Consider the following 21,800-nt stretch of genomic DNA (forward strand, 5'->3'; position numbering starts at 1 on the left):
GGAGCGGAGACCTCTGGAAGCGCTGACGCCGCGGGACCCCCGCGGCCCGGGCGGGGATGGCTCCGGCCCCGGCGCCCGCCAGCCCCTAGCGCGGCCAGGGGGATGATGGCGGGGCAGCCCCGCCGCCGCGGAGCCCCCAGCTCGGCCCCCGCGGGGCGGAGGCAGGTGCGGGGGGCGGTGGCAGAGCCGGGCCGGGAGCTGCCCCCGCGGGGGCGCGGCGCCGCCCCGCACCTGGGCCCGCCCCGCGGAGGAGGGGGGGCCGCGGCGCCGGGCCGGGCCGTGCCGGTGCGGCGCGGCGGCGGGAGCATGCCCCGGGGCGGCGGCGGGGGCCGGGGCCGGGCGCCCTGAGCGGCGCCATGCGGGGCCGGCTGCTGGCGCGGCGGCGGCGGCGGCGGCTGCTGCGGCTGTTGCTGGCCCTGGGCGCGCTGGCCCTGGGGCTCTGGGCCGCTTACCTGGAGCTGGTGGCGGCGGCCGGCGGCGGGGCTCCCGCGGACCGCAGTGAGTTACCCCGCGGGGCGCCGGGGGAAGGGAAGGCAGGCGGGGAGGGGGGGTCCCGCCCGTCCCGTCCGTCCCGTCCCGTCCCGTCCCTCGTAGCCGGGCGCGGCCCCGGGCTCCCCCGTCCCGCTCGGGAGCCCGGTGCAGTGTCCCCGTTTCCAGGCCGGCCGGGGAAGAGGGGGTGAGCGCAGCCCGCTGCAGCGGCGGGCGGGGAGCCGTTCCCTGGGGAGCCGTCGGGGACGGAGGTGGGTTTTGTCCCCCGGGAAGGAGATGGGTGTTGGGGGTTTTCCTTTCTCTGCCTGCGGCCCGCCGGCTCTCACCCTCCTGTCAGGAGACCTGTCAAAACGTGACCTTGCTGGAATTGCAGAGCCCGGAGTCACGGCTTTGAGGTGTCTCTTGTTCTCGGTGCTCTGGTGCTAACCTGGAAGGCAGCAAAGATGCTTTGAATATTGCTTTGATGAGAGAAGAAGTGTATGCAAAGGAGGAGGAGGGAATGCGTACCCGGGAGATGCACACCACTTGCCTAGTAGCGGGTTCATTTTGTGCAAACTTTTAGGACTACAGCAGGGCTGATACTAAGTGCAGTTAGCTGCTTCTTTTCCCGGAGCAGAGGAAAACAGTTATTTCTGTCAGTGACGTGTGGGTTTTTATGCTTCTCTTCTTTTTTACAGTTACAAGAAAGTTTTGAGTGGCCCAAGGTTTTGTAAAAGCCTGTGGTGGTGTTCCTGCTGTTCTTAAAGTAATGTCAGTGCTCACTGCCAATCTAGTTTGATGTAGTTTTTCAAATCCATGTGAGCATTTGACTATTAATACTTTTCAGTATCTTGGCCGCTTCATTACACATTATAAAAACCCCTGATTCTTACTCCCATGAGTCAGGCTTGGTTTCGGTCTTAAAGCTTTAGATGGGGGCTCTGCAAGGAGCTCCATGAATGTCTACTCCCACAAAGTCCATTACAGGACTTCAGCCTGTCCATTTGTTCTGTATTATATGTGACGTTAAGGCTAAAAACACATATTTATTGTTCCAACAGTGTAAGAGATCTGATTTCTTTGGCTAGGATAAATCCTCTGGTTATAATCTGGTTTTTATGCCTGGTGGAATTAGTTGGGACTTGAGAAGATGGGTTGCACTATGAGTCTACTTTGCGTTACATCTTTCATGCGATCTAGCTAAGCCTCTTACTGTACGCCACTTTGCCAATACCCCCCAAAGATCCTTAGAGGAGTCTGTAGAGGTATGTAGAGGACTTGTGCAGTGCAGCAAGGGAGAAAACAAGCTACTCAGAGGTATTTAAAATAGTGGTTATAAGGAGAGAGGGGCTGAGTCAGGTGTTTGGAGCCGTACAGCTGACAGTCCTTTCGCTGCCAGCAATGCAAAGGGAGAGGGAGGGGGTGGGAGAAAGGAGCAGAGCGCGTGAGGACAGAAGAGATACGCAGGAGCAAACAATTTTTCTTATGAATTGGATTCTTCCTCTTTGCCTTTAGACAGGGTTATTTTTACATCTCTGTTATAAAAGTCATTCTGTTTTAAGACTGAAACTGGAAACAGTGACATGACTACAGTTACTACCAACTAAAACAGAAGATGAGGAAAATAATTACATTATATTAAAGTTCAATTATATAGAAGTCCAGATTTTCCCAAATCCACCAGAGACGTGCTGCTCATTGCATGCAGAAGGCATTTAAACGCTGCTGGAAAGGGCGGGAGGCTGAAACCCGCCGGCAGGCAGCTTCTCACGGCTCTGCGGCATCACGGAGGGAGAGCAGCTGTGCCCGGAGAGCCGAGGCTCTGCGGGTGTGCTGGGTGCTCGGCGTCATGTTTTCCTGGCCGCGTGGCCAGGATCCTGGAACCTGCTAACAGGAGGAAGGTTAATCTGTGACCCCTCCCCACCCTTCCTCTTGCCCCAGTACCTCTAAAAGCCTGTTTTGTTTTAAGAGAAATCAGAAGTTGGAATGAAAGACAAATAGTATTTGTTTTCTTTTGGCTGTTAAAACTAAGTAATGTTTTCTTCTCTGGGGACTGGGGCGGCTGCGTTTGTGAGTCCACATGGTGACTCTTTCCAGAGATCCCAGGGAGGTGGTGTAGGAGGGAGTGACTCTCAGAGCAATTAATATTTTTCCCCTCTCATTTCTGCATTGCTTTCCGTTGCATGTCCCAGGTGGGAACCCTACTGTAAGTCACACCTGGGACCAACCAAGAGCTACCACCTCAACTCATCTGATGCAACACCCTCCCCAGTAATTAATGATAAAATACAAAGGCTGTTTGTTGGGTAATTTTTCTGGGCAAAAGGCTAAGAAGCTCTCTCCGTTGGGGCCAGAAAGCTGAAGAGCAGCTGGGCTTGGAAGGAGATCTACAGGAGATGACTGTTTCCATCTCCTATGTCTGTAACAGAGTTTCTTCTTGCCTCCCTAAAAGGCATTGCAGAACAGCCTGTGTATGGAAAGCTAAGTATGTTCTCTCTTTCCAGAGAGGTGAGCCCTCCTCTTGCAAGGCTGTAAGGAGTCACAGAAAACATTTCCTTTCCTCTCAGCCACACATGGGATGGAGCACAAGCCACTGTGATGCCCCCATGCCGCCCCTGCTCCTGGGTCAGCGCCTTAGAGCAAGTCGTCAGGCGTGGTGGATCCTCCTCAGCTTTATGCTCCTCTCCTCCTCTTCCCCCACCAGATCAGTGTGTGGTGGAGGAAGCAAATGGCAGATGGCCTGGGTCTGGGCGTTTGAGTAAGCGATGCTTAAAAATTGAGGCCATGACTGTCCTCCCTTGATGTATATGCAGCTCTGCTATGCAACAAAGTTAAGCATATAAATAAGTTTGGATGAAAGAGAATAAAGGGTCTAGGAGAATATGCTGTAATCATCGGTACCCATTGGCTTCTAGGGCGCTGCATCACCGTACGCTGGGAGAGGCTCTGGCCACAAGGTTCATTTTGCTGTGACGTTGAAGTCAAAGGTTGAGGGACCAGCCTGAGGTGCAGAATTCATGCTCAGTATACCCCACGGGTTGGGATTCACATGTGCCTAAGTTGATCTGGGCCCTTTTCTAGGTGTCAGAGAGGTTTGGGATGGGCTGGACAGGAACGGATAATAGTATGGGCTCTCATGAGTGATAGCTTTCCTTTGAAGGCGATGCTGAAAGAGCAGTCGGTCTGGTTAAAAAAAAACAAACTTTTTTTTTTTCTTGTGATGTGACTGCATCAAGGTATTCCTACATATTCTTCCCAGGGAGCCTTACTGGCAGGACTGTTCTCTCATGAGCAGGAGGACGTTTCTGTTCCTGTTGTTGTGGGGCTTGCCTTTTTCTTTTTCTTTCTTTTTTTTTTTTTTTAATTGAGCATGTTTGGCTGGTCTGCTGCCCAATAGGTATTTATAGGAATCTTAAACATGTTTACAGCTGAGTGAAGAAAAACAAGCAGGCTGGTGTGAGCTGAAGATGGGCACAACTCTCCTCACATGAAATGTGGCCTGTTGTCATCCAAAACAAGTTGTAACAGGCAGGACACTGCCTCCCTGCCAAGAAACCCGAGGAGCTGGAGACAGTCTGTTTACTCCCGCTGCTGATGGGCACTAACCTTTGCGGAGTAGGCTCTCCAGTAGAAATGTTTTTCTTGTCTTTACTAGCTGCTACACAGCACGCTTTGCTCCTGCAAGTGAATGCTGGAGATGGGAAACTTTCTTATTTCAAGGGTGAATGAGGTGTTGGGCTGGGAGAAAATACCAGTAAGGCCCAGAGCAGCCAGGTCTGGAGGGCGAGTCCTGCACCCTGCCTTTACTGCTGTAATGCCATTGGCTTGGCAGCATGGCTAGAAGGGGCAAGGGCAGGGACAGGTCTTCCTCAGGGAAGACCCCCACCCCAAGACACTGCGTCTTCCCAGAGCTGCTGCAATGCTCTGTTTGGATGGAAAGGCTGGTAGGTTGGGGACTTCCTCCTGCTGCCTCTGTTTTTCTCTTCTGTGCCCAGCAGTGCCTCATCTCGCCGGCCCATGCAGAAAGGTATGACTCTGAGGGAGCAAGGCTGGCGTCAGTGAGCCGTGCTTGCAGGCAAGGAGGATGTGCAACAATCCCCCTTTGCTTTAAGAGCCTTGTGTTAACATAGTAAAGCGAATCCTGATCCCTGAAGAAACCTGGAGGTGAGGTCATTCCCAGCCGTTGCTGTGCAGACTCCATTTTTTTTTCTGCTGCCAGGCCAGGGTGTCTCGAGAGACTATAAATCACTTGCACTAATTTCCTTTATTGCAGGTGTGAGTGTCACGCTGAGTCAGGCACAAGCAGGGTGTGCAGGATTAGATTAGATTGCTGGGAGGTGCAGCTTGTAGGAACAAGGGATCGGGGGATCCCTTTAACCTGCTGCTCCTGGCTGCTTCAACCTACGCCTGTTCCTCCACATTTTATTGTTGCATGTAAATAACACTGGGAGTGTGTTATCTTCCTATCTTGGATTGTGACAAGTGGTTTGTCTCACTTCTAGCGTCTCAGACTGCTGCTTTTCCAACTCAGTAGTGCGCAGTCCCACTCCCTGAAGTGGGAAATAGGAGGGGTTCAGAAGAAACCGTGGAGATTTGCGAATAGAACAGTCCTTATGGCAAGACTTCCACCTCCCCAGTACGTACGTCTTCAGTGTCCCTTTCCTTCCCCAGAAAATTGGTTTCTTGCCCCCCCCACCACAGTGAGCTCTCTGATCTTCAGGCATCCAGGCTACTACAAAGCAGCGCAAGTTGCTTAAAAACTGGCCCGAGTGTTGGTGTGAATGGGCAGGTACGTGTGTTTGTAAGAGAAAAGTAGCTGGCAGAAAGCTTAAGTTGCTCATTTAATGTAATGCGTTGACTTCCTTCTCTAGCATCCCTGCCCAGGCACCCTCAGAAGCACCTATGCATAAGGGTGAGCACACCTACATATGCAGGTTCATTCACATGCACGCAGGCTGACTTTTGCAATTGCTCGCATGCAAGGGTACTTGCCTGTACATGCACAGTATCGCTCTTTTGTATAGCTAATTGCACCGAAAGTTACTGAGTGCCCGTGGGGAGAAACTGGACCATGTGGCTCTCCAGTGGTGGCTGAAGTATCTATTTTCTCTCTGTGGAATCTGTTAACCCAGAGGAAAACTTAAACTAGGTATCACCCCCAAAGCACCTCATCCTGACTGAAGAGAGGTGTTGGCAGCAGGGGAACATCCATACCATGATGTTTGCATATGATATTTCTGTGCTTTTGAAGACACTAGTGAGACCTTCATTCACAGGGACCTGTGCCAAGCAACACCGTTCCCCAAAGCACATCGTGGGCTGCTGTACCAGTGGGGAGAAGGATGGGCACTGCAGGTGGGGCAGATGTTTCACTTCTAGGTGGTCAGTTCAGCCTCCCTGGAGGATGACCAGAAGTGCTGTCACACCTTACTCTGCGCTGGTGTACGTAAAGTGAGTCAACATCCCCAGGCCCATATTCACAGCACAGACCGCTATCGCAGACTCAGGGCCACTGAGAGCAATTTGGATCATACTCTAGCTTGGTTGTGAGGTTCATTGACGCAGCAGCCAGGGGATGCCTGGACCTCATGCTAGCTTATGCCATAGCTGTCCTGGGCCAGCGTATCCTTTCACTGCTGCTGGGGCATGTACTGCAGGTAATTTGTGAACCTGGCTTTTTTCACCTTTTGACCTGAAGTCGGGTAGGTATTTGACTTTTAAATAACGCTTTTGTGGAGCAGCACCGAGTGCCTGGGTCCCTGTGCACTGAGTGAGAGTTGTGACAGTTTGTCTTCTTGGAACCTGGCCTGCAGTTTGTCTGGCCCCAGAAGATCCCCCAAATCATGTGCAAAGATTATATATTATCATCATAAATAAACTCTTACGCTGTCCCTTATGTACACATTACCTGTGACAGATTTGTGTAGTGGTGTGCCAACACAGCACGTATTCCTGCACCAAACCTTCCTGTCTTGAGTCAGACTGGATTAGGATGACTCGGATCTCATGGAGTGGTACCCTCCTGTGCATCTCCTCTGCGCTGTGGGGTTGGCAGAGGAATGCTCTTGTCTTCTGGAGAAACATTTCTGCGTATAGTATAGTAAAGAGAAGGTGCTGCCTTCTCTTGCCTGCAAGTTCAGGCAGATGTGAAGGAAGAGTGGTGCTGGGAGAGATGATGGACATTGTCTTTCATCTGGTGGTTTGGAATTACTGATGTCTGCAATATGGTAAAAGGCAGTATGTTTTCCTGAAGACAGAGGTTGCCTTGTAGGTTGTGGTGGTGGGGAACAGAATGATGATGGGGTTCTTTCTTCAGTGCTTACAATGATAGCCTCAAGAATTGACGGTGTTATATATTTTGTTGTACTTTGAGTTTCCCTTTCTTATTTGTTCTTGCTGTGCAGTGATGTTCCCTTTTCCAGTCACTTCCCAACTCAATTGCTTTTTTCAGTCTTGCAGTAATAGCTGAGAAGAGCTTTCCAGAAAAGGAAATAAGCTGTCTTATTTAGATGTGGTATGAGATTTAAGAAAGATCTATGTAATGCCTTGGGTGGAAACAGATGTGAACCTGGTCCTTAGATACTTACACTTTTCAGGATGTTAGAAATTCATAGTCAGTGTAATCAGCCAAACAAAAATACACTGGGATCTTGACCAGAGCTCTTCTGTACTACTGTTTTCCTGAGAAGACTTTCCCATGCCAAAGCACAAATGCTTTGATATTCCTGATCTGGGGAGTCCCCTACACTTTGAGATGCTAAGATGTTGCTGGGGCAACATTGCTGTTAAGTAAATCAACCTTCTCCAAAGACACCTCAGAACAATAATTCATGTTGGCATAATAAAGAATGTAAATAAACTACACAGAATAATTAGATTCAATTAGTCTGAGACGTTGGATCATTGCAGACAATCCAAAGATTGTTGGGGGGATCTGTGAGTTCTCCTGAAGCATCAGTGCCCCTCTCAAAAGGTCACTAATTCTGATTTTATAATTTCTTAAGGGTTAGTTATATCAGCATTCTGTGACTATTTTCCCATTTGAGATTTTTTTTGAGGGGGAAGAGAGGTCAGTGTGGCTTCTTATCCCCCTTGTTTTTAGAAGTTGGAAAAGCTGTCACCTGTTACTTTACATTGTACGTCTATCTGATACCCTTATGTGGCAAAAGTATTGCATCTTGTGCTATTCTTGCTTTTCTGTGTCACTGTTTTCCATCAGAGATGCAAACAGTAAGTCCCAGGCCTCTGCGTCATCTATGCGGGTTTTCTTCATTCCTGGTTTCCATCTCGGTGACCTGGATGTCCATTTCAGACAGTTTAAATATTCTTGGTTTTTTTTTTTTTTTCCAGGTGAGCCAAATATGAGCAATTGACAGCCAGTGCTACTCAGTAATGTAAAAACACTGAATACAGATCAGAGGTTTGACTATGATGCCTTCTGTAACAGGCTTGTTTTATCTTTTTAATTTTCTTTTCTACTAGCCCTCTGGACTGTGAGTATTAGGCACTAGTAGGCTTACATGGAAGCCCGTGTTTCACTGAAATTGTGTAAATTCACACACACTAAACAGTAGTTCATTGTCAGATACAGTTATATCCCATTTACCAGTAAAAATACTTGATCTACATCACCACTCGTTAGGCTGCAGAATTGTCTAGTAGAGCTCTCTTGAAGTGCGGATAATCTACATCAATGATATGTGTATTTTTTCCTGCCATTCTAAATAAATCTGTTCCTGCCTTGCTTCAAGAGGCCACTTATTTCCATGCCATTAGTGTGGGCTGTTTGACTTGGCCCGTATATTTGGTGTTGGCAACTCCGACAGCTTCCTCAGTGCTGCTGTTCCTTTGAGCCTAGTTAAGATATCTCCAGCCCTTCTCATAAAGACTGCACTTCCTAAATGAGTTTTATTTATATTTTGTAATGTTATTTTCTGTAAAATTGCAGTAGTCATGTCTGGGTGCTATTAACCCCATCTAAGCTGCAGAACAAAATTTATAATGGGCTGAGAAGATCCTGTCCAGACCACTCTGGACTAATAGCCTCAATTACCTGCTGCGGCAGCTCACTCAGCATTAGCTGCCGCTGTCCAGGTTTTGTTGTAAGCTGGCCAGTTGGGAGGGGTTTGTTTGTTTTCAATCAAAAATGCAAAATAAACCAACAGTCTGCCAAAAACAAGTTTCCCTATCAAAGCTGACTGACCTATAATTTCAGAGGTGTACCTTGAAGATAAATTGTCTGCCTAACATAAGGAGTAAATGTAAGAAGTCTCATTTTGCAATTGCTATGTCTTGAAAACATCAATACATGCCTATTTCAGAGGGAATTTTGTGAGCACCAATTATGACCCATAGACTGTACTGTCATAGCAATGGGTGGGAGTATTTGCATCTACTTAGAAATTAAGAATAACACCCAAGCCAAGGTGTTAAGAATGAACACATTGTCTTTCCCAGGTCATATGTCGCCCCTTTCTTATTTTGGGTGGGGGAAGCAGTGAGAAGGTTTGTCCTTAAAACTAGAGAATAGAGCAAGGGTGAACCTTGGCGTGGAAAGAAACCCTGCCACCTCCAGGCCCCAAGGACATCCCTCGGTGGCCTCCGACAGACCCCTCGCGTTGTGCCGGCACAGCGGCCTGAGGAATGCCAGGCCCTATCCTCCCCGCTCCCTCGCGGCTCCGTGTGGAGGAGATGGCACCTCTCCACGCTCCAGGGGCAGGGACGGGAAAGAAGGGCCCACGCAACAGTTCGCCATCAACAAGGACTTTATGGAGTGCTGGGCGACGTTGTGCAGGCCGGCTGCGTCTCCCTTTCCTGCTGGTGGGATGTCTGGATGCTTCACCCCCTCGCAGCCGCTGTTGGGTGTGGGGGGCTGAGTTGCTTGCAGGGAGTCGGGTTGGTGGGGGGTCACTGAGGACCTCCGACCCTCCTGGAACACTGTGGTGACTATCTCATCCAGGGGACCCTGGGCACGGGATGAGGAGGGGGCTGGAGCCTCGGACACGTGAGGGGAGGTGGAGGGCAGTCCCTGTGCCCAAGGGGCAGGAGAATGGTGCAGGGGAGCGATCCCCGGGAAAGGGGCCCTTAGTCCCCTTGGCCCTCCTCCTTCTCCCACAGTAGGGCATCTTTCAGGCCACAGGCCCCGCAGCTCCCAGAACAGCCATCTTTGGCCATATGCATCACCATCACAGCGGCCTCCTGATGTCACGAGCCACCTTGCTGCCCTCTGTTCCAGGCCCTATAAATACAGGGACCCTGGCCACTGGCCCACAATTTGCTGAGCTTCAAGGCCCTTGGGTTCTAAGGATGATTGGAAGAAAGAGGTCCCACAGCAGCAAGGCGAGAGGCTGCCCACTTTTGCGTGGGAAGGCAGATAGGCAGTCGCAGGAGACATGGAGGAAGAGGAGGCAGTGTCAGAGGGGGGACACCATCAGCTGCCTGGTAGCCATGGCCATTGCTTATGTGGTTGATGGTGTGGAGCCCATGGAGGTGGATCCACCCAAAGATCAAGAAGAACCGATGGAAGTGGATCCACCTCCAGCGTGGCTCACCTGGCACCATTACACTGTGCCAGGGTTACCCTCCATGAGACCGTGGCAGCGGCATCACAGGAGCGCCCTGCCATCGGCCCAGCTTCCATGCCCGGTGTTAGCTGGGAGGCCCAGCCTCCACGTTTGGCCATCCTGCGGGCTCACCAGTTCCATCTCCCAGCATCAACAATTATTTTGTTGATTGCCACAGGTTGTGTGAGCCCTTCTTTCCCATCCCCTAGCTCCACCCCTCCTGAAGGGGTGCCATCTCTTCTGCTCTGAGCCCCAAGAAAAGGGGACAAGACAACCTGGCTTCCGCCAGGCTGCTGTGCCGGGGCGACAAGAGGAGTCCGTCGGAGGACCGCTGAGGTCCCTGGGGCCTGGAGGTGGGGTTTCTTCAGTCTGAGGATGAGAAGGCTGCCCAACGGGCGGTTGAAGATGAAGCCAGACCCTTCGAGGTGGTGCCCAAAGGATAGCAACAGGTCAAGCAAAGAAGTTAGAGGGACAGCTGTTCCTGTGGAGAAGCAGGAGACTGTAGTTCTGCCAGGAAGAAATGCTGGCCTTCAGCATTAAGGCCCTTTCTAGCTGCTTCATTAGAAGTTCTTTCCAAGATCGGCAATAAACAATTAAAAAACCAACAATAAAAAGAACAGTAAAAATGCTTTCCTCCTCTCTTATTTGGTACTTTGGCGACTGCATCTGGACTCCTCTGTCCCCTCCTGGTCTCCCCAGCCCAGGAAGGACACTGGTGTGGGGCCAGCCCAGGGCCTTTGAGATGGTGAGGGGCCAGGACACATGAGGGCAGGCTGAGGGAACTGCCTCTGGTCATGAGGGTGGTGAGACACTGGAACAGGTTGCCCAGAGAAGTTGTGGATGCTCCCTGGAAACAAGGCTATGTTGGATGGGGCTTTGAGCAACCTGATCTAGTGAAAGATGTCCCTGCCCATGGCAGGAGGGTTGGACTAGGTGATCTTTAAAGGTCCCTTCCCACCCAAACCATTCTATGAGTCTGTGAGACAGGCAGTGGTATAATGTGCTGCTGCGCTCGGTTCCCCTGCATTTTTGTGGCCTGTGCTAGCAAGTGTCTGCAATCGCCATCTCTCTCTTGGGCTTATATTCAGTTTGTAAAACAGGCTCGTACAGCAAAACCAACCAATGTGTCAGCTGTGGATCACTGAATTACTGCTTATTCTCAAAACACTAAGCCTGCATCGTTTCTTTTTCAGCTTCTCGGCTGAAACTCAAGCCCTGTGCCTGTAGGATGCTTAGCTCTGAAGGATATATTTTCAAGCATTTATAATTAGTCTGATATAATTCACTATTCCAAGAATTGTTGTGTTTGTTCCCGCTGATTTTGAGACAGGCACCCCGACAGCAGTCTTGGCATTACTGTTGCCAACCACTTCACCTTTCAATTTTTATTTTTCTTTTTTGCCGCATAGGTTATGTAGACCCATTTGCTTAAACCCAGCAGGTCTAGTTTTTCCCAAGCCTCAGGGGATGATCCTCTAGGACTGTCCCCCTGCCCCAAGTAAGCATCTAAGTTCATATGGGTCCTAGAAAGAGCTTCAGTGCCAGACACAGCCCAAATGGTGGTCTGTGAAAAAAAGTTTTGCCAAGTTGACGCTTGGTTTGTCTCCACGCGCTGGCCAGACCACCAGCTGCGAGCACCTCAAGCACCAGAAGTGGTTTGGTATTGGTCATCATTCTCCTCTCCCCTCGCAGGCAGGGGCAAAACCCTCTTTATGAAGGTGTTTAATTCTTCAGGGCCGACGCCGTCAGGTTTGTGGGAGGAGGAGCATGGCGGGGATTGCTTCATCACGTCTTTCTGCCCAGGCGCCTGGGCTGCTCCAGCTCCTGTTACTGATTCCTGGAACCGTTCCTGGTCCAGCTCTTTTGCAGCCGCTTCCTCAGGGCAGGAAGAGCTTTGTAAGGTGTGTGAGTTGAAGGACAGTTGTACTGCTCCTGGTTGTGCTATGTTGGGAGCTTGTTTATCCTTGGATAGATGTATTCTAATTCTGTCTCTGCTGTTTTGGTCTCCTGCCTCTTCAGGGAATTGGGCACACTTTGTGAGACCAGGGTTTGACAGACTTTAACCTTGGCAATGGGTGTTTTCCTTTCCCCCATAGTTACTGACAGTACCTGATCATGTGTATTTACTTGTCCGTGGTGTTCACCTGCTCCAGTAGTGGAGCTAAGATCGCCAGCATTCAGCCTGAATTTAATTTGCTTTTCCTGCCAGTGCCTTTTTGTCCATTGGTAGTTTCTCTGTTGCTAGCATGGTGCAGCTCACCTGCACCTAGTCTGCAGCTAATAAATGCCTCCACCTTTCATGTTCCTTTCCCCTCTTGCTGAGCCCTTGTCTTCATCCCTGCTGCTCCTCTGAAGAAGTCCTGGTGATGCTAATGCTGCTGCTGTCCTGTAATCATGCTCTGCACTTGTGATTCCTCTGAACACGCTGTCATTCCTTGCAGGTCTTGCAAGGTGTTTCCAGGTGCGTCTCACTGACTCGCACTGCTTGCTGCAGTGGAGAAGAGGGTCTTTTGTGTGTGTGGTGGGGCAGGGGAGGATGCACTCCCCTTTGAACTCCTCCTGTCCCCCTGCCTCAGTCTGGCTAGTATTATTTCAGTTTGTCTGCACTGTCTGATCGCTGTCTGCATTCCATCAGCTCTAGCCATGTGGCCCATTTCCTTTGCTTCACAAATTGTAATTGCTTTGCCAATTAACTCTGGGTCTTCCAGTACTCTCTCGAGTGCTTTGTCCCAAAACCCTGTGCTTCCCAAATGGCATGATTAGTTGGGTTTTTTCCTAAACTTAGATCCTTTTTAAATTCTGTTTTCACCTTTTTCTTGTAACTCTGTGTTTGAATTAGATATCTGACATAGGCACATCAAGGAGGGGAAAGAAGTATTTTAGCAAGTCTTGCAGCTCATGCAGAAGTAGAGGAAGAAAGAAAAGTGAAAGACAAGACAAGCGGGAGAGAAGAGGCAGCATTTGTGAATACAGACGACAGGGATCATTTAACAAAAGTAAGAAGCGGCCAAAAATGGGGCATAGTGAGATGAGTGTCGGAGGAGAGTGATCAGAAAATGCCAATGGCCACTAAGAAGTTGTAAGGGGGGAGGAACTGAAGGCTAAATTAGACGCAAATACTTGGGATTGCAGTGGTGCAGAGAGGCTGGAATCCACAGTCTCGGGTGCAGAGATCAAAAAGAGAGGAGATGTAGAAAGGAGTCAGAGGGCACAGAGTAAACCACTGACTCAGTTTTAAAAGGGGTGGAAGAAAATGCAGGGATAATAATTACCGAAGCTGGTGGGGACCACAAGCAGCTCTACCGAGCTGGTTAAGAACGTACTTGGTGTCATAAGGGTGTTTGGTGCCTTGAAAATTAGTACCACTTTTTACTGTAGTCGGTGCCTGCCAGGACATCTGTTTTCCCTGTGTAGAGCATTGTGCTCAGTGCTGCAGCTGCTCCCCTTGATTTGCAGAGTGTGGTTACCTGTTTTGTCCTGGGTGTCTAGCAAATGCTCAGCGCTTTGTTGGTTGTTTCTGTAGAAAAAGGATTTCCTAAGGTAGTCAGGAATTTTTCACGTGTCCCTCTTTATTTACAAAGAATGCAAAGTCCCTTTTCTCTAGGTACAGTGAAAATCAAAGAAAAGATGCTTGGTTTGTGCATAGTCCTATGGTCCATGGTTGGGTAGCATTTAATCCAGAAACTGGATTTGCTGAGGATTTTGCTCTGGATTTGCTGAGGTTCGTGCTACCTCTGCTCCTTTCACAATCCTCTCACAATCCTCAGGGCTCCCTTTCTGTCTGTCTTTCCATGCCTTTTTGGGGTTTTTCTCTTACACAGAGGGACAGACGTTGTTTCCTGGAACCAGTGTAAGTTTGCACCCAGGCACAGGGGAAAACTCGCCCCGCTTGACTCCCACCCCAAGCACCAACTCCCACAGCGGACACTGCGACATTACAGCTATCAGCCTCAGCAGCGAGGGCATCCCACCCCCGGGTAACCATTTTGTAGTAGGCAGCGTGGTGAAGAGACCATTATGGGAAGGAGCCAGATCAGGCTCTTGTACGAGCAGTGTTTGCAAAGTGGTGCTTGCTCGGCATGGTGTGCTGAGGTCCAAGGTGCGCCAGCTCCAGATCTGTCCAAAAATATGTAAAACACATGGGATCCTATAACGAGTTTGCAGCCTAAATTATCCCTCTGGGCAGAAAGTGAGTCCTGCGGGTGCTGCCTGGGTCCGGGAGCAGATCCCCTCGGGAGCTGCAATTTGTCCTTGCTCTGTCTCTGGGCGATGGGGGAAGGATTTGCTTCATCCCGAGCCAGCGCGGCTCCCCCCTGCCTGCCACCAGTTTATATTTAGCTGGCAGTGTGTGGCCGTGTGGGTCGTTTGAAGGCAGCGTCTCCCAGCCCTCACCTCCGTGCTGCCCAGCTTTCCATAGCAGTTGAGCTGCTGCTGCCTGGGTGGAGAGCCGGAGGCTAAAATTAGCAGGGAGCTCTTCTCTTGCCAAATGCTGTGTCTGACCCAGCTGAGCCTGGCGAGGAGGAGGGGAAAACGGTCTTAAATCTCTCCACACGGAGCGCCCAGTGTGCCTGCCGGCTTCTCAGGGGTCTCGTTGTGAGGGGTGGGGATGCTCCTCCAGGGCTGCTTGCAGGGATGCTGAAGCAGTGGGGAGAGTAGGGCATTGCCAGGACGGTCTCAGAACACGGTAGGAAATCCTGATTTCTCAGAGCTCTGTTTCTTTCTCGGTCTCCCTTTAAGTATCATACAAACAGTCAGGGAGGCCAATTCTTGCTCCTGGATGTCTTCAGAGCTGCAGGCGTCTCCCTGCTTAGGGAGAATTTTTCAGGGCAGATGTGGGGTTTGGCTGCTGTAGGAAAACTAGTGTGTATTCACTGCTCCCACCCCGCCAGAACAAGCTGCTGAAGATTTTGCTGCTCCTAGTAGCTGCCCACCCTAAATGAGCACTTGTTTGCTCTCTATTACAGAGTGGGCTCCCAGCAGGGCAGGCTCCAGGAGGGGCTGTGGTCTGGTGGTTACAGCACAAATTTGGGTGAATGGGGATGCACGCCATCCCTGTCTTGGCTGCTCAGCAGCAGAGGCTTCAGAACGAGCTGCTTCAGCAGCCTGTGCCTCAATTAGCCTCTACGGCAAAGATGTCGATGATAATTGTTATTTATCCTATTGAAATACTTAATGTCCATGAATGGAAAAGCATTAATGGGGCTCCAAATGACTTTGGTGCAAGGGGAAGGCATGTTGTTTCATTATTGACTATTCTGCCGGACCCAGCCTGCCCTGCTGGTACAGTCCTGCTGGTTTGGCTGCCCCAGGCATGCCGCTACCCTGTCTTTTGAGAACCAACTTTGCTAGTGTGTGTAATGCTGCTGCAGGAACTCATCTGGGCCCCCAGAATACAGATCTCACCTCTGACCTTTCCCATTCATTGCACTTGCCTGAATTGCACAGCCTGGGGCAAGAAATGGGTGGAAGGGTGCAGCTGAGGTGGGGACTTGGTCCCTAAACCCTATTCCTTTTATCCATGGCCTTTGGAAAGACCCATCTGCAGCATGTTCAAGGGCAGTACAACAGCAAACCGTGACTGTTTCAGGGAGAACTGCTCTCTGTAACAAAACTACAGGGTTTTGCACGTTATGGGTCTTGACAGCTCAGGAGGAGGCAGTCTGAGGGACACCATGGGTGTGGTGGAGGAAAATGAGCACCCCTTGACAGCCTAAGGTCAGAGTAAACGTAAACAAGGTTTGCATTGAGATTTCTGTTTTTTCAGCAAGGGTTGGCAGGCACTGCTCGTGGGGAAAGCTGGGCTGACTGCAGGAAGAATCAAAAAACCAGGAAGGCATGTTCATGGTCTGCCTGACAACTGTTTCTGCTGAAAGGGAGGTGAAATTTCCCTTTTCCTGCAAACAGCAGAGAAATGAGAGCAGCTGGGATGGCTGCACTTAGCTGTGTCTTACGCATTCAACCAGCTAACTTGGAAAGCGACCTCTCCAGTTGTGTGTGGAGATGTGTACAGAGGATGTGTGCTAGCCCTCTGCCAGGTCTCCATTTTGTTAGGTGTACGGGAAGGAGAGAGAGCTCCTTCTGTACTGGCAGGGTCCGTCCTTGCTGCTGTCTCAGCTCTAGGTACAGGTGCCTCCCTCCGGGGAGCACCACTCTGTGGTTTTCGTGCTGGTGAAGTAAAGGAAACAAAACTTTTAAGTGAGTCCCCCGCTCACTTTTTTTCCTTTTCCTTGCCGGAGGTGGAATGAGGAGTGTCTATGTGAAGGACATCAAGGTATTTTTAGAGTGGGTAAAGAAAGGCAAAATATAAAATATATGGGAAAATAGTCCTCCTGCAGCTGCAAGAGGAATTGCACTGTGTCAGCCCAGCTCAGGGCTATTGTTTTTCCTGGGAAGGATTTATTTGCCTGAAACCCAGCAAGATGAAGAAAGCACCACCAGCTGCAGACTTACTGGGAGGCTGGGGGAGAAGGTGGCCGTGTCCTGCTCCTTCCCCTTCGTGCAAATCTGGCAAGTCCTCTAGTACAAGATTTCTTCCTGATGCTGGCACCCCACACTCCTGGCAGCTCCTGGCTCTCTGTGCTGGCACCGGGAAAACAGGAGGGCTGGGGCTGGAGGGACCCTGTGGGGCACTGGCACTGCTGGGGCCAGGGGCTTAAGCCAGTTGTGTCCCTTCAGCTCACAAGCCTGAGAGGATGGACTTGTCTTCTCCCAGCTGAATGCTGTTCTGTGATGGAAAAGTGGCTTTTTCCTGCACTTGCTGGTAATAGTGAGAGGGACCTCCTTGCCCTTAATAATCATAATTTACTGAGGAGGGGGGGAAATTGTTCTTCCATGTTCTCTTCCTGTTACTGAACTGTGTTCTGGCATTGACTACTGGCAAAAAAATACTAATTTCTAACCAGACAGCCACTTGTAATGGCCTGCCTTTGCTGTCTGAGGCTATCCAGGAAGGGTCTGTCTTCCAGCTGCAGCGCTGGGCTCCTCTGTCCGTGCCAGGCAGGCTGTCAGCATCCCTGCCCAAGGCCCTGCAGAGCTGCCAGGAAGATGCTACACGACAGTAAGTGCTTTAGGTGCCGTGCAGCATGGAGGCTCACCCACCACCCTAGAGAAGGCATTGGGAAGGGGCTGGTGCTCCCCTGAAGCTAGGACAGTATGCATTGCCAGCATTTTGGCAAAGGAAGGAGGGCTAGAGTATGACTTGGAGCGTGCCCCCATGTCCCTGTGCTAAACTTACTTCTGCAACCAGTCTGTTTAAAATCCAACATTGCAATATTCTGCTGCCTCCCCTCTGCAGAGCTGGGCATTTGCAAGTTCTGCTGAGATCTCTTCTCATAGTCAAGCTGCTAAAATCCACAGACATGCCTTTCTTGGGCTCTGCAGGTCTGAAGGCTGCTTATAATTTGTCTCCGACCCTGAAACTGGAGTGGTTCAAGTAGAGTGACTTGCCACTGTTTCTGCAGGGTGGTTCCATTACCAGGCTAGGCGGCACCCCCGTATCCCATGGTGTTAGAGCTGGGTGTATTTCTTTGTTGCTGAGTGATAACGTGCAAAGGCAGCTTAAGGATTTAGTTACTGGAAAGCTTTTTTCAGGAGAGTGGGGCTTCATACATTGCTTGGCTGAGGGTAGAGGCCCCTGGAGGGAGGACAGCTCGGGTGAATGATACTGGGCTGGTCCTTGAACCGGGCAGTGCCTGGGGGGTCTCCCAGAGCAGGCATGTTCAAGTAAAAGAAAAAAAAAAAAAGAGAATTGAGAGAGAAAGTGGTGATAGGGGGGAGGAAAGGATTTGAGCCACCTCTTGTGCTGGTAGCAAACACTCAGGACAGCCCTTGTCCAGCTCTGGCCATCTCGGCAGTTCCAGCAGAGCAGCTCTGCTCCGAGGACAAGGCAGAGGCATGCGGTATTGGTGCTTTTTCTCATGAACGTAGTAGATATGCTTGTACAGTTGCAGGCACGTAGGCTGTGATTCTTCTTTCATGCTTTTGGATTTTACCAGCTATGTCTGTTGCTGGTGCTTGGCATGTGTCATCTCACTATAAGGCTTAAATGAAACCATACAAATCCCTGTGTGCATTTTTTTGCATTCCTTTGTAAATAATCCCAATTTTTTATATTATTATTTAAAATGTATGTGATCGTCCTGTCTGGATCTGTAGCTTTGTAAAGAAATGGCTGTAACTTTACTCCCTGCAGGTGTGTGTATCTCGGGTTCTAAAGGCATTTCCACGTGTAGCATTTTCCACATATAGAGGGTCTCTGTGTGCTCCAAGTACTACCAAATCAGTCCAGAGCCCAGCAACTAGCAATTGACTATCCCAAGAAAACAAAGGACCTAGTTTTGCATCGTATGCTAAGATACTCTCATGATAGTGCCTTTCAAATGTCCTGTGCTCCTCATGTTTGCTGAGCACATCTAACCAAACCTGTTTGCTCCAGGTTAAGAATGATTATTTCCCAGCAGAAGAATTGCAGCACCTGCACTTCACTTTGTCTTGTTTCAGGTGGCCAGGGAATTTGATGCTGAGCTTCATTGGATGGCAGACAGCTGGGCTAGTGCTAGGGCAATTTTACATGCACTTCGTTGACCCAAGGTGGCCTGCATGGAGCTGATCTGTAATGAACATCTAGTTGCAGCTTTTCCCTCTTCCCTCCGAGCCTGAGGAGGCTACAGTGTGAAGTGGAGGTGAGGTGAGGGTTTTAGCAGCTCTTAAATAACCTGCTGGCAATGCTCAGTGCATTGTTTTATAGACCAGAGGTATGTCTTCCATGCCAGCTTTACTATTCTGCATAAAAGCCTTGCAGGCTGCAGTGGTTTCCTTTGTATAGAGCCAGGTTGTGGGACGCTTCATTACACTCTACCCTAATATTTTAACATTAAGGTTAATGTTAAGACCCAGCTTGGGATTCATGAGATCGGACTTGGATGCTGTATTAAAACACCCCGAGTGATGCAGGCTGCGTTCTGCACTTGCTGTCAACCAGAGGAGCAAGTGGGTTTAGGCACTGTTAAATGAGGTTTCTCTCCAGTGTCGGTCCCTTGTTGACAGAGGGTCTCTCTTGTTGTCTTCCCTCATGCATGGTGATAGCCAAGGATCCTCTCTGCGTAGGATACTCATGTGGTGAAAGCGCCACAGGCAAGAGACTTCAGTAAATAGTATTTGTCTAATAGGTGCTGCCGTTCCCCACGTAAAAGTGTCCTAAGGAATCATTGCACATATGTAGGCACATCACAGATGTCTGCTGCAATTTCTGTACCTGCTCCCTGCCCAGGGGAAGTCAGCAGCACCTGGATAATCCCAGCGTGTGCGTCAGTGCTTGTATCACATGCTCACTCCTACATGCTGCCACACCAGTTTTCCTCACCTCCTGGCTTCCCCACCCGCACTGGCACGGAGGCACACACAGAGCCCCGCATCGCTCTGCTTCTCCCTGCAAAACATCTCTCCTCCCACTGAAAGGTGCCATCCCTTCATCTCTGAGGCTGTCCACCCGCCTCATCTCACAGCTTCACACTCCTCTCTCTGCTCTCTGGGCGTGTAGATGTGCTCCCCATGAATTCACTCCTCTTCATACATACCTGTCCAACCCAGCATGCAAGTATGTGCATGTTGCTGACCTTGCCTACTTAGTGCTCTTTCATAGTGTTCCCCTGCATGTTTTCATGACCTTGAAAGCCTTGCTCTCTCCTGCCAAGCTCCTGGGACTGCACAGCTTGCTATATATTACAGTGTTTTTCCCTTCTGGGGTCCTTTAAGATGGAGAGCAATGTTCACAAATGTGGTAGGTCAGATCCTGGAATAACTAAGACATGACATGGCCATGGCACTTGCAAGTTTCCTTTCTAGGGTTGCAACTCTGCATTTCCATTTCAAATTCTGACACCATCCCACACCGGCTCCTCACCGACTTGGCCCGTGCACTGCGGAGGGGAATCACGGCCTCCCCCAGCACTGCTCTGCCAGTGCATCTGAACGCAGGCCAGCGGTCCCCGCTGCTGTTGCCCACCTGCCTCCTCTCCTCCTCCTCTGCGCAGGCCACTCTCTCGAGTCCTGCCCTTTCCCACCGTGTACGTGGCTACCAATGCATGTGCCTGTTTGCACCAGGACGTGTGTTTCAGCTGCGGTCAGCTATCTCACCTGAAATAGCAGAGCTGGAAGAGGGCGGAAGCCTCTGTGCCCCTAAGGAGCACGTAGCAGAACTTGGCAACGTATTGGCAATATACAGTCATTTGCCATTTTCTTTGTGGCCCCCTCAGCTGCTCGGGGCAGCTCACTCAGGGCTTTCACACAGCTTTTCCTTTCCTTGGCCTGCAGCATTCCTTGCTCTTCCCACCTTGGGTCTTTCTGCACCACGTATGTGCCTCTGCAGACCAGAACTATACCCAGAGACGTGTATAGAGCCTGTAGTTAATCAGGGAGCGTATCTGTGTTCTTTTTTAGCATCCTGTTCCTCAGTTGTTTTACAAAGGCTTTCTTAATCCCATTTTGCTTAATCAAAGCTGCAAGATCTTCCTGTTTCTCCCTCCAGATGTTTCTTTAGTTTTCAAATGCTGGCAGGTATGCAAGTACCTGAAGGTGTTGGGCACCTTCATAAAGAAAACACAAAGAAACTATTATATCTCAGCAGGCAGAGATCATAGAGCAAAGAGCTGTCACTTGTAGCTCACTAAGATGAAAAGAATATTGTTGCCGGAAAAAAAAAGTTTAAAAATCTGAGAAATCATTCTTAATTTCTTGTTTGTGCTCCCATTAGCCAAGATAACAGATATTACTAGTTGTCCAGTCACTGCAGGACCTTCTTAGAGGTTAACAGGGCACAGCAGCACACAAACAGCACCAAAGTGGTCTGTAGGGATCTTGAAATTTCAACCCTGTAACAAATTCTCCCCATTTTTCTATGTAAAACTTCACAACTGAATTGTGTCCTTCTGCCTCACTGACGCACGTGAGAGGGACAGGTCTGCCTTGTCCGCATCCAAAGGGAAGTCATGCAGAGGGTCTCTGTGACAGCCCACGTGCTCCGTGGTGTTTGCCAGATTTCCTGTCGCAGCACAGCCCATCAGTGCCTGACTCGGTAGCTGTCCTGCAGGAAGGCTTTGATGTGAAGGTCTGTACGGGGAGTTGGTGTCGGTTACTGCGTGCTGCCTCTCCACTTGCCGGGGAAGGCTGTACTGGCTCCCAAGAGCAGGGTGTCACAGGGAAACTTTCTGCCTTCTCCCAGCTCTAGCTCATGGACCTTCTCTGCCTCGCCCGAGAAATTTAGCTTTAGGAATTGAGGATAAAAAGAAGCAGGGGTGCTCGTGAATCTATCAAAATGCACGATGTCAAAACCCCTCTGCCTTTCATGGTGGTGCTGGAGGTGCTGCAGAGAGGAGGCTGAGAGGTCATGGCCAAGGGAACTGGATGTGAAGTGGGTGACGCTGGCTGAGGATGGGTGGAAATGGGGAAATCAGGGGGACGAATCCAGACCCCAGGCACCCCCCTGGCTCAGAGTGGGTTGCTGCTGGTCTCTGGGGACCTGCCTAGGTCTCCTAATCACCCAGAGAGAAGTACAAGTGAATGATAGACCTTGCTCCCACAAGACCACTGTCACCCGCTCTTATCCAATCCCCTGTTCAATTCTGCCACTATTCCCACCCAACTTGTCTTGGACAGAGCTGCCTCCTGGGCCAGCTGCACATGGAGTTGAGCTGCTCCTGTTGCAAATAACAGTCACGTGGGCAATGCCACAATTTAGGACACTTCCTCCTGGCCATGTGCACATGGTTGTTT

The 21,800-nt window shown here is 50.3% G+C and overlaps 1 protein-coding gene across 4 annotated transcripts in view; it reads left to right on the forward strand.

Annotated features, from left to right (window-relative positions):
• The first annotated feature begins 342 nt into the window (after positions 1-342).
• B4GALNT3 (beta-1,4-N-acetyl-galactosaminyltransferase 3) overlaps positions 343-21,800 on the forward strand; it is a 69,330-nt gene continuing 47,872 nt past the window's right edge. For all 4 annotated transcript variants that reach the window (XR_012044157.1, XR_012044158.1, XR_012044159.1 and 1 more), the window contains exon 1: positions 343-498. Coding sequence is in view for 1 of the 4 variants with exons in the window: in XM_072873010.1 (XP_072729111.1) it covers positions 357-498 (142 nt within the window). In the remaining 3 variants the exon portion in view is untranslated. The remainder of the gene's footprint in view (positions 499-21,800) is intronic.

The sequence above is a fragment of the Ciconia boyciana genome, chromosome 1 (assembly GCF_034638445.1).
Source record: "Ciconia boyciana chromosome 1, ASM3463844v1, whole genome shotgun sequence".
In the NCBI taxonomy this organism is placed as follows: domain Eukaryota; kingdom Metazoa; phylum Chordata; class Aves; order Ciconiiformes; family Ciconiidae; genus Ciconia; species Ciconia boyciana.